The sequence below is a fragment of the Bos javanicus genome, chromosome 3 (assembly GCF_032452875.1).
Source record: "Bos javanicus breed banteng chromosome 3, ARS-OSU_banteng_1.0, whole genome shotgun sequence".
Lineage (NCBI taxonomy): Eukaryota > Metazoa > Chordata > Mammalia > Artiodactyla > Bovidae > Bos > Bos javanicus.
Genome location: NC_083870.1, coordinates 51,970,556 through 51,983,362, shown reverse-complemented (window position 1 = coordinate 51,983,362; position 12,807 = coordinate 51,970,556). Strand labels below are relative to the sequence as shown.

At 40.3% G+C, this 12,807-nt stretch overlaps 1 protein-coding gene across 4 annotated transcripts in view; it reads right to left on the bottom strand.

The window, feature by feature from the left end:
* TGFBR3 (transforming growth factor beta receptor 3) overlaps nt 1–12,807 on the bottom strand; it is a 209,506-nt gene that overhangs the window by 76,713 nt on the left and 119,986 nt on the right. For all 4 annotated transcript variants that reach the window (XM_061411243.1, XM_061411242.1, XM_061411241.1 and 1 more), the window contains one exon: nt 1,196–1,333. In XM_061411243.1, the coding sequence (XP_061267227.1) occupies nt 1,196–1,333 (138 nt within the window). The remainder of the gene's footprint in view (nt 1–1,195; nt 1,334–12,807) is intronic.

Below are 12,807 nucleotides of genomic sequence, written 5' to 3'. Positions count from 1 at the left end.
CTAATTTAAGACTATGTAAATATACTGTTCCTCAAATACCCTCCACCACCGCTAGATTCAGCATCTATTGATGACTCCTGCCTAATCAGCTTTTACTATGACAGTCACAAATTGATGATTTTCTAATTCCATCATTTCTTCTATAGCTATTCATTGGTATTCTTCTATAAAAAGCTTTCCCTTCCTCCTTTTTAACTCATTTAATTATCTACTTTTTAATTGTATTGTCTATGGAGTCTTATTTTATTCAGTGGGTACCTCTGAGTTTTTAAAAGTACACTTCCTATACAAGTGATAAGAAACTACAGATCTGAATTAAGAATCATTAATTAGGCAAAATGTATTCATTGTGCAAGATGAACACCATTAACTGTGGACTCTTCTCGTTTTGATTGCTTGTAGGCAAGAGAGGTTTGGGAGTCTGAGGCTCTGCAGTTGAGGACATTAGCATGTATCCCCAGCAATAGACAATGTGAGTTATCACTGTGCAGTGTTGCTCATCATCAGACATGATATCATACCCCAAAAATTCTATCCAAACAACCCGTCAATTTCTCCACAACTAGCGAGCTTGGATGTTTCTGGCAAACTCAAAAGGACATGATTTACAAATAGTAGGTAATATTTGGATCCTTCCACAAGAGCTGGGTTCCAGCTTTTTTATAAAATACAAATGTTTTCATTTTGGAGCTCACTGTGTCACTTTCTCAACAAACAGATCCTACAAGCACTTACACTAAACTGGCTCCCTTCATACTCAAAAGCACTATCAGCCTCCTATAGTTAGGCCCGTGTTATATATGAATAAAATGGGTCTGTACGTATTTATTTTGTGGTCAGAGACCACACATCTAATGGCTACTTACAATATTTACAATCTCCTGGTACTATGGGGAGGAAGGAGGGGAAGACTGAGACCAAAGCTCAGGCCACACAGAGTATGACTACAGATCCTGCTCAAACATGCAAGCATGACCAGACTCTTCATGCATAGAAGAGGACATGTGAGTGTTTTCTGTGAATGCTTATCAATGCCACCCAAATATCACTAAGAGCAAAATCCAACTTTAATACACTGTGGACTCTGCTATTATTAACATTTCAATGAAATAAGCCTTTTTAAAAGCCTTGAAAAATTTAGGGTCATTATACCCTTATGCTCAAGGATCACGTTGGGAGGGTTTTAAGCACTTACCAAGAAAAGTCTGGAGACCCCAGCTGCCAGTCTCTCTGTCTTCAGATGCCAAACCAGGGGCTGTGGGGAATTGAGCAGGAACACGACAGGCTTGTGGTGAATGTGGACTGAGGAGATGGGATTCAGGTGCAGAGTGACCTAGGAAGAAACAGAAAGAGAAGTCTTAGCACTAGCTTTCCATTAAAACCACTCAGCACAGCACATGGCATACTGTTTCACAGCTCACCACTAACAGAAACAAGCTAAGAGCTAGTTCAGATGCTATAGATAAGATATATTAGGTTGAACTAGATGATTCTGCCAATATTTGACCTTTTTTAACTACAAAAAACAGCTGTATCATGTGGTTCAATCCATACTAATCTCAACCAAAACATGAACCAGCTCCCAGTAAAAGCAGAATACAAGTAAACAAAACACTTTTTTTTATTTTTCCAGAGTTGGCAAAGGCAAAATAAAAGTTACCTTCCCTCAGGGCTGCCTTATCCTTCATATCAAATGACTAAATTTAAAAGTGGAGAATAGAATCACCTGGGGGCAGGTTACTCCTCTGAATCGTCAAAGAAATGACTTTGTTCTCTTCCAGGTAAGTTCCAATCTCTCTCTATAAAGTCAAGTGAGTTCTGCCAAAGAAAAGCGCCGAAAGCTAAGGGAGAGGGGCTGCCAAAGGGAGCTGCCAATGCTTTCATCATCCCAGCTATTAGCTCGAAGGGGTTTTCCAAAGAAATGAGGCATAGAGAACACACAGAATAAAAATTGACTGTATACAGTTCCAATCCCAAAAAAGAAAAAACAGAGAAGAAAACCACAAGTTTGGATAGGAAAACTGTGGCCAGTTTTGATAGCAGATCAAGGACTACTGTAGGGTTACACTGTCATCATTAGCATCACCCAAAAGCACCTGTGAGGAGATCTGGACACAGAGGGTTCAACAACACCCTCCCAGAGCACATCAGTCAAGGTCAGTCAACACGAACATGGAAAAGAAAAGGATGGATAAATACTGAACAGACACTTTCATATAAGTATGTCTCCACTGGCTTTCTGTCCAGAGGGGCGAGGCAAGACCCAAGAATTACTTGTATTTAAATAAATTGAGGTGGTGCTAGTGGTAAAGAACCCGCCTGCCAATGCAGGAGACGTAAGAGATGCAAGTTCAAGCCCTGGGTCAGGGAGATCCCCTAGAGGAGGGCAAGGCAACTGACTCCAGTATTCTTGCCTGGAGAATCCCATGGACAGAGAAGCCTGGTGGGCTATAGTCCATAGGATCTCAAAGAGTCACACGCGGCTAAAACGACTTAGCATGGGTGCGTGCATGCGTGTTAAGTCACTTTAGTTGTGTCTCTTTGTAACCCCATGGACTGTAGCCCACCAGGCTCCTCTGCCTGTGAAATTCTCCAGGCAAGAATACTGGAGTGAGTACACACACACGCAAACAAGTTGAACTCACCAAAAAGCACCCTAAAGTGATTAGGCAAAAAACAAAAATGAACTGTAACTTGAAAGACACAGACTGAGAGATACACTGGAAATAATTTTACATCTCAGCCATAATCCTTATGAGGATTAAATGGGCTAGATCTATGATCTGAATCTATACCGTCATTAGGCATAGAGCTCTCAAAGCTGGATTACTTTACTCGATGTCTTCCCAATGGCTGCTGGACCACTCTATCTCAGTGTATCTCTGCCTTTCATTGCAGAACTGCCTAGGACACCAGTGTCACTTATTATAGTGTATCCTCAGGTCACTGATAATAAGACACTGAACTATCAATCTCCATGCCTTAGCACAGGGTAGGCACTTGGTAAATGCCAATTGGATGTTTAATTCTCTGCTTTTCAAGGCCACAAAAGTATCTTATTCTATGAATAATTTGCATTGTGGTATATTACCATTTGGTTCATTTACTACTGAGAATATGTGTCTTGATTTTCAAAAAGACTATAAATACCCAGTAGGCAAAGATATGTCTTACATTTAATACTGTGCTTAATATAGAGTAGATAATTTTTAATGACTGATTTATCACAACAAATTCATCAATTTATGTTACCTAAAAAGTTTTTTTTAATCTGAATAGACTCAAAGGTATTTAGCTAACTAACTTACAGAAAAGTGAAAAAACACAGAAGCAAGACTCCATCATGAGCTATTGCAGCAACACTGCTACGGTCAGTTTAGTATCGGCATAAGCATAGTATTAAAAGCAGAGTACTAATGAACAGCGATGTTGGGTATAGCTACAGCAAAATAACATGTTTTCTGATTCTACAGAATCAACTTCACAGAATTTTGGAGATGTGTCCACATCTAGAAACAGTCAGATTGATCACCCCTATAAACAGGAGAGGTGGCAGAGACAGAGCAGGGGCAGAGATTCATATTGCTACACTAACTAGAGAGAGAGATACCCACTACAGAAAGCACACACTATAGAGAGTGGGGAAAGGAGAGGTGAAATCATTCCTTGTCTAAGAGTACCTGACAACGGCAAAGAAACACTCTGTCACTACTAATGTGTGCAAGTTTCCAGATTTATTCATTACAAAGCTGTTTATTGAACACAAAGAATAGTTGCAGTCCTCAGGCAGACGATTCTTCTTGGAGTTCACAGATAAAACAGTAATAAATATATATCTCCAATGAACAAGAATTTAGGGGGAAAAAAAAACCTTAGGAAATGAAAAGAAAAATATGTATGAGACAGATACTGGTTCTCAAGTCCAAAATTTTCCAGATGGTCCAAAGTGTCAAGGCCTGGCTCACACCATCAAGGAGAGATTTCTAGGAGCCATGGCCCTCTGAGCTTTCCTGGAATCGGTTCCCTCTTCAATATGTGGCAGTGTCTGGCCAAGATGAATCCCCGACTCTGGCACATGGGGCCCAGGCAAAGCCCCAAAAACCATTTGGCAAAGAAGAATTGACACTACAATTGGGAAATTAAAAGAAAAATACTCAATACTTTTTAAAAAGATCAGTTGGCAGCAACAGAGAGTCCCCCCCAAGCACCTGCTCACCTAACCCTGCAGCAACCTTCCTCCACTTGAATAAATCATGCTGAAGGGAAGATAGAGGACAACCAAAAACAACCAACAAAGAATGAAGGTAAAAAAGCTCCCAGAAATGTGGGGAGAACATACCGAGAATAGCTCTTAAAGAATTCCTGGCTAAGGTGCCTAATTTCTCTCAGGCTGAAAAAAAAGAAGGGGAAAAAAGGAGAAGAAAAAGAACGAGAAAAAGAAAATCCCTTTAGAATCAACTATAGATCAGGACAGACTATAGTTACAAAGATAAGAGCGTTGTGCTAAAGCTTTTTTCCCCTGTGTAAACTGTCCAGGGATTACAGTCGAAAGATCAGAGGTGAGACAGGCTTCAGCAAAGAAACAGCAGTATATCCAATAATTTCCAACTTGGACGTCCAAACAGAAGTTTAGAGAGTTGACTCTCAAGCCTATATCAAATTTACACATAAAAATAAGGGTCATCTCTTAGTCCACAGGTTTCATGTGTGTGTGTGTGTGTGTGTGTGTGTGTGTGTGTAAGGAATAACAAACTGAACCCAGAGGCCATGTGGTGGTGAAGGCAAATAGAGGTAAACTTAAAGGGGCTGCATCTCAAATAAGGGAACAGTGACAAATCTCTGTATTAGTGGCTTCTTTCTTAACCTCTTGAGAGCTTAATGTAAGTTATGCACCACCCCCCCACATACACCCTCCACACATACACACACCAAAATACCCCACAGACACATAAAACTTTGTGACCGTGTAAGGGAAATACATCCATGCAGGACCCATGAACTCCAGGTTAAGTAACCATTAACCAAGGAAATGGCAACCCACTCCAGTGTTCTTGCCTGGAGAATCCCAGGGACGGGGAGCCTGGTGGGCTGCCGTCTATGGGGTCGGACAGAGTCAGACACGACTGAAGTGATAGCAGCAGCAACCCATGTTAAAGAATATACTATAGAAAAGCAGGAAAATTCTAATCACAGAAACAGAAACAAAATTAGTCTCTCTAATCAAACTAGAAATTACACCTCTATTTTTAAAATATTATCCCCTCAGGGAAAGAACATAATAGTTTACAACTCAGAACTAAAAGAGGCTTCCCAGGTGGTGCTAGCAGTAAAGAACTCGCCTGCCAATGCAGGAGACATGAGAGACAGGGGTTCAATCCTGGGTCAGGAAGATCCCCTGGAGAAGGTCATGGCAACCCACTCCAGTATTCTTGCCTGGAGAATCCCACGGACAAAGGAGCCTGGAGGGCTACAGTCCACAGGGTCACACAGAGTCAGACATGACTGAAACGACTTAGTACACATGCAGAACTAAAAAATTTTCACATGTAGCTTCTGTAATTTCAGTGACCTCTTGAAACCATACTTGATCACACAGCAGTCCAACAAGCCCTGTCCAAGAGTTCCAGCGCTAATCAGGTTTGTCTCAAACAGTGCTGAATATTCAGTCTTCTGAATGTCGTGAGAAAATACCAGTAAATCTGATCTGTCACATCTCTGATGTAGACATTGTTTCTCATACACTACTGAAACTACAGGAAAACCATTTAGTCTAATCTGCTCCATGACATCTGTTGATATTAGGTCTTATGAGGCTATCTGTGCACTTCAACCAACTATTAGATGTAAGTAATGTAGTTCTATTTTACAAAGAAATTCAAAGTAAATCTTTTTTGAATACTCTTCTGGGGAATCTGAACACAGTTTTGACCAAAGTCAAGGCCAACGCTCAGGAGCATAAAGCCTCCGAGTGGGAAGACAAACTTCCTGTCTCCCATTTAGGAAGCGTGTCCTTGCCACGTTATCACCAGAAAACAACAGGAAGGGCTTTCTTTGGACCTTGTTTGGGTGAAGACTCAGTTCTCCACAGATTATCTGTGATAAGCAAAAACCATACATTGCAGCAAACCCTGTAAATCACTTTATCTAAATGAATTATATACTTTCTTACAGAAAAGAACACCACTCTCTTGATGGAAAGATGCCATATGAAAACTTGTTTTGAATTTTCCAGGATTCATGGCAGAGATGCAAGATTATTTCTACCACAGTGATTTCAAAAATTTCTTATTAGTTATATCCCCTCCTCTTGGGGTTTGTTAAAACAAACAAAAGCAAAGCAAGCGAAGAAACTGATACAAAAGTCTAACAGTTGTCTAATTTTGCTAACGTGTCAGTGAAGTTCCATTTCAACATTTCTGATTCTTGTAAGAGCCCCTGTGGACCCATGAAACAGTGAAGTCATCCAAAACACAACCAGAGGGACTTCTGTTCTCTAAAATCAGACCAAATACTGGTCTGAAATGGATGATCCAACAATCAGTTTACACGAAGACAGATAAGAGAAGCACTCCAGCACTGTGTCTATAAACAAGACCCATAAACTCCCACCCTGGTGTGTGTATAGCCATATCTATGCCCTCTTTAGAAGTAAGCAGACAACCACTTAGCAACGGCGTTGGCAGTAACTGAAAACATCCTACATCTGATTCCCATCATCATTTACACAGCCGGACTCAACCTACTTCAGGACACCAGGGTAACTACAGCTGAACTCGAATTTCCCTTACATTTGGGCAATGGGACTTTCAGGAACTCAAATCTGACTCAGATGCACTTGAAATATGCAACCAGTTGCCGGGAGTGGGGAACGGTAGTTAGTTGCTCTGCTGTGTTTTAAAGGGTATTCCAATCTGAGGAACCCCTACAGCTGCCATTTTATTTACCATTGCTTGTCTTTTGCCATCTGGGAATTGGTATAAAAAGATTCCCTTAAAATATTCTTGAAGGATTGGATCTGGAACTTTAAAAAATTTCCTTATGATTTTATTTTTACATTTCTCTGAATTTCTAGAACATCAATCAGTTAAATGTTAAATTCAAGGAATTCTGACCCCTAGTGTCTCCACCCTACCCTAAGAAGTCAATTGACCATTCACCTTAGCCTCATTGGCATTAAGGTTTTGAGTTCTTTTGACTTCACCTCTATGACAAATGACATCATGCTCCTTCCCAATGGTTTTGTCTTGAGACATTTAACATGATGAGAGGGACACAGCCAGTCAATTCCAAAACTAAGTCTTCCTCCCCTCAGCAAGGACAGGATTCAGGATTCCCCAGGAGACTGTGAAAATAATCTAATAAAACCACAAAATAGGGAAGAAAGGCCCTCAAATGAAAGTCTGAAATATAATGCAGAAGTAAGTCTGCCTGTCTATATTTTGAATGCCCTGGAAAAATATTTGGAACTAAATTTGCATTGGGGGTTGAGAGACAAGAGCTCGTATAAACAGAGGAATATTTCTGAAGCTACAGGTCATGACCCTCTAAAGGAGTCTTGGCTGGGAGAGTTGCAAGGGGATTCTAGGGACCCTGGCCCTGCCTCCCAGAGCGGCCCACTGCTTAGTCACTATAGGAAAAAGAGGCTGAGAAAGGGGAGACTCCAGGTGTCCCAAGGTATGGATGGGACTGACAGCAAGGCTGGGAACACGGAGAGTCACTTTCCCATTGTCCTTGAGCACTAAGCATCTGCCATCTGAAAATGGAACTGTCTCTGTTACTAACACACCACAGTCTTTCAGATTCTCGCCTGCAGCACCCTCCAGCCAGCCCCTGGACCAACAAGTGCACCCAGCTCAAAATGCAGCCTGCAGTGAAATCCTCCCTGCCCCACAGACAGAGCCGGGTCCAGGGCCATGCCCACAGACCACGCTCCAGTTTCTACTCTGCAAGACACTGACTCCCCGCCTTACACTGTGAAACCCTCGGGGCACTCTTCAAGGGCAGAAACTAAGTCACACTCATTTCTCCATCACTGGAGCTAGCACAGGGCTAGATATCTAGTGAGCAGGCAACACGGTTTCTGAAAGATGAGTAAAAGGAAGCACCAGTGACAGCTATTCATGAAATGTGACTCAAGTAATGGTTACAGAGTCAAATGGTTGCATTTTCCTGGCCAGAAAGTGATGGAGGGAGGGGCGATGCATCGATAAGGAGGACATTAATTTCACTATCAAGTTCTATTTGAACTTTAAAACACAGTCAAGAAAAGCAAACAGACACCAACTCATGCTCCCAAAACAAATGGTGGGGGCTGCCTGGAACGTGTGCTGGACAGAATTTCGAGGCCATGCCTAGGCTTTGTGAGAATAAACACCCTGATTATCCTCCTCTGTTGTGTGTACAGGACAGGGCAGAGCACCACCTATGCCATAGAGGGGAATCACACTAGGCAAACAGTGAGTGTCTGCCAAGAAAACAGAATGATTTTACTTATTATTTTTTACAGTTATGTGAATACAAATACATGAAACATGAAGAAAACCCTGGAGCATGTTCTCTTTCTCAGGGATAGACAACAAAGACAAAAATTTGACCAAAAGTTCTACTATCTTTTACAGGCATAGAATTTTAAGTGATTTTCATTCAGGCAAGTCAAGTGTATTAGAACAGTTAGGAATTAAACTTCTAGAAAAACTGAAGGAACTTAATACTGGCAAAGTGATTAACATGAAAAAATGTTTGCTTAGATCGATAGATCGATTCCAAACACTCAAAGCTGCATATTGTCACCCTGTTTATTTAACTTATATGCAGAGTACATCATGAGAAACGCTGGGCTGGAAGAAGCACAAGCTGAAATCACGATTGCTGGGAGAAATATCAATAACCTCAGATATGCAGATGACACCACCCTTATGGCAGAAAGTGAAGAGGAACTCAAAAGCCTCTTGATGAAAGTGAAAGAGGAGAGTGAAAAAGTTGGCTTAAAGCCCAACATTCAGAAAACAAAGATCATGGCATCTGGTCCCATCACTTCATGGGAAATAGATGGGGAAACTGTCAGACTTTATTTTGGGGGCTCCAAAATCACTGCAGGTGGTGACTGCAGCCATGAAATTAAAAGACGCTTACTCCTTGGAAGGAAAGTTATGACCAATCTAGATAGCATATTCAAAAGCAGAGACATTACTTTGCCAACAAAGGTCCATCTAGTCAAGGCTATGGTTTTTCCTGTGGTCATGTATGGATGTGAGAGTTGGACTGTGAAGAAAGCTGAGCGCTGAAGAATTGATGCTTTTGAACTGTGGTGTTGGAGAAGACTCTTGAGAGTCCCTTGGACTGCAAGCAGATCCAACCAGTCCATTCTGAAGGAGATCAGCCCTGGGATTTCTTTGGAAGGAATGATGCTAAAGCTGAAACTCCAGTACCTTGGCCACCTCATGCGAAGAGCTGACTCATTGGAAAAGACCCTGATGCTGGGAGGGATTGGGGGCAGGAGGAGAAGGGGATGACAGAGGATGAGATGGCTGGATGGCATCACTGACTTGAAGGACATGAGTTTGAGTGAACTCCGGGAGTTGGTGATGGACAGGGAGGCCTGGCGTGCTGTGATTCACGGGGTTGCAAAGAGTCGGACACGACTGAGTGACTGATCTGAAGTGAACTGAACACTAATATACAACCAAAGCTTCCTGTAATATGTACTATGTTCATTTGTTTCCTCTCAATGTCTGCTTTTTACAATGGGCTCAAAATTGTTTCTGCTACCTGTTTAGTAAGCCACTCCTTTGACATGTATATGTCTATAATTACAGGATGTCAGGATAGCTTGTTTGTCATTACTATGATAAATAGACTTGTACAATAAAGAGAATCATGGAGTGACCAGTAGAAGCCAACTTAAAAGGTAGGCATAGCAAGAACCCAGTGTCGACGTGATGTGAGTACTGGATCAATCATTTCCATCTTCAACCTGCAGTTATGAATCTCAATAAAAATTGCTGCTTACACACCCTCTTCAAGTTAGCACATGTACCACTCAGTGTGCAGGGAGTGATTAAATTTAATTTGATGCTCTAAATGTTAAAGAATGGGATTTGGATTTCCCTGGACTAGTACATTAACCTGAAGCTGGTAAGGAATTCTGAATGGGCATACAGTGTTTCCTTTCTAACACAAAAGAGAAATCTAGAGAGGAGTAATTACTAAGATACAGATGTTCAAAATCACTATACTCGGTTGCCGTGTTAATAGGAACAGTAGTGAGAGGCATTAGTATCATCTCTCAGAGACAGTAAGCAGATTCATCGGTTCATCTACTGGGTTAAGATTTGCTATTCTTATCAAGAGTTACTTTGCATAATTATAGAGTTATCCCCATTTTAAAGATGAAGAAACTTGTGCTTAGAGATAATTTTGGCTAGATAATTTCTAGCCAAAGACATATGGCTAGAGAGTGGCAGTGCTAAGAATAGAATGAACTTGTTTTATTCTTAAAAATATTCATAGTCTATTCATAAGAACAGAATGGAATGTTTGTCTCTTTCCTTCTCCCTACCTTCCCATCTCATTCTTTTTTTTCACAATAGTAAAAGGTGTTTATCAGTCTTCATAATCAATAGCCAAACAAAAATAGAAGGTAATTATAGTTTCAAGCCATAATGGAAGCATGATTAACCTAAGAATATAAAATAATTATATACAATTTGGAGGGTTAAGTAATGTTGTATGTGGAACTGCATACATGAACATGTTTCTCATCCACCCAGCCAATCTATGTCTTGATTCCCACCTCATTCTTAATCTTGGGTTTGGCCATAGCGCAGAGGGGGTGATGGGGAATTTCTCTAAAGGAGTAAGAGGCAGGAATTATTTTGCTTCTGTAAAAGAGAGAAAGATAGAGAAGAAAGGAAGAGGATTAAGTTGTGAGCAAGACAACAGAAGGCCAGTACAAGCTGAGAGGTCAGTGAAATCCACAGGGATGGGTCAACAAGTATTTTTATGAATACTATCTCCTTCTATCTCCTCTACAAAAGCTTTAATAATGCTCACCATTCTCATGAACGAATGCATTATGGCAGTCAAGATGGTGTTGGTTGCCTTTCAAATCCAAGTGAATCAAGTGTATCTCAGACATGCCACATGTAAAGTTATATACCCAGAAAGTGGAGAGGGCCACGAGAATGCTAAGGCTCTGGACATCTGCAGAAATATACCCTCCTCTGGGTTTCTACAATCAGAATTAGCAGACAGAGGTGTGAGCCAATCATTCCTCGAGCTCCAGGGCCTCCCAGTTGATATATGGATTAGACCAAAGCATTCTCTACAGAAACTAAATTCTGGTCACTGTAGGAAAATCTTGGGAATTTTGTAAAGTCTGGTTTCCTTTGAAAGCCCTAGCAAACAACTCCTGAAAGTCACAGTACCTGCCCCCTAAGGTTATTCTGGTTTCATCCAGCCAGGTCATAATTTTAAATGGAAATGTTTTAGAGGAATTTTAGCTTCAACATTACATGATCCATCCTTGAGAAAGGGAGAACAAATAACTCAGACGTCAAAGGTGAGAAAACATGTTATCTCTGCCTTGGGAGTATTTTTCCTGAAAAAGCATTATTTTTTGACCATATGTTCTACTCTCTCTTAGAGGCACAGAATTTTAAATGCTTTTAATTCAGGCAATGAACTATGTCACAACAGGCTAATGCACAATAGAGTAAATGTGGTTTAAAGTGTTTACACTAGAGTTCAGTACTGTTTTCCTTCTCAGAGTTAAGTTTTCCCTAAGCCTTGCAATGAGTTTTCAGGGTAAGATCTATGATCACAGAAAGCAGAGGGAAGGTTGCCAAAATATGCATACAGAATTTGGCATGCTGTAGTTGATAAGTGTCTAAGATGGGATCACATCTTCCTAAAGCCAATATTAAAGGGGTTGAATTTCCTATTTTCTTCAGGCACCATTAAAAGTAGTTTATTACATTTGCTCTAACTGGAAAGGGACAAGCTACAGTAACAAGCTGGACCTGGTAACAAATTTATTATAGTTATGTTATACTCTTAGAAATAATTTCAGCACATATTAATAACCTGAAGGAAAAAGGAAAATAAAAAGTAAAATAAAGAAGCAGAAGACTAAGTTGTAAGAAACCTGAACAACATTCCTTATTTAGATCAAGAATGATCCTCTTGACATTTATTTACAGGTAAATCAGAATTGAGTGTCACGGCAGGGATTTTATCTCAAAATGAAACGAGTGCAAATTCTAACACAAACCATTTGATTTTCAAATCATAACTTACACACAGTCATTTCCCAATAATGAAGATTCAATAATTCTGTCAATATCATACATATAGTCAACCAATTGAAACCCTGATAAGTCAAGTCACTCACTGGGAATCAGTGAGTTACAGAGCAACAGAGAAAAGGACATTCTTTTCCAAGTGAATAATTAAAACTGTCTCCCATATTTGACATTAGGAAATATGAGGTTTTACCTTAATATCTGGAAATATTAATTATCTTAACTATTTATGCATAGTCTCATTTTTATACATAAAATGACTTCTTAAAAAGCTTATAATCTCTGAATTTTACTGAGTACTTTAGAAACACAGAAGGCACAGCAGTATTACACTTAGTTTCCCATGCAAATAAAGCAGATAAAAGCAACTCTTCCATAATACATCTATGAAGAAAATTTCAAATCCTGAACAAAGTCTGGAAGGTTCTAAAAAAAATATCAGAATCAGACAGCTTAAGCTCTGGTTCATAATTCAGTGAAGATCCAAATGCACCTATTAAGTCAA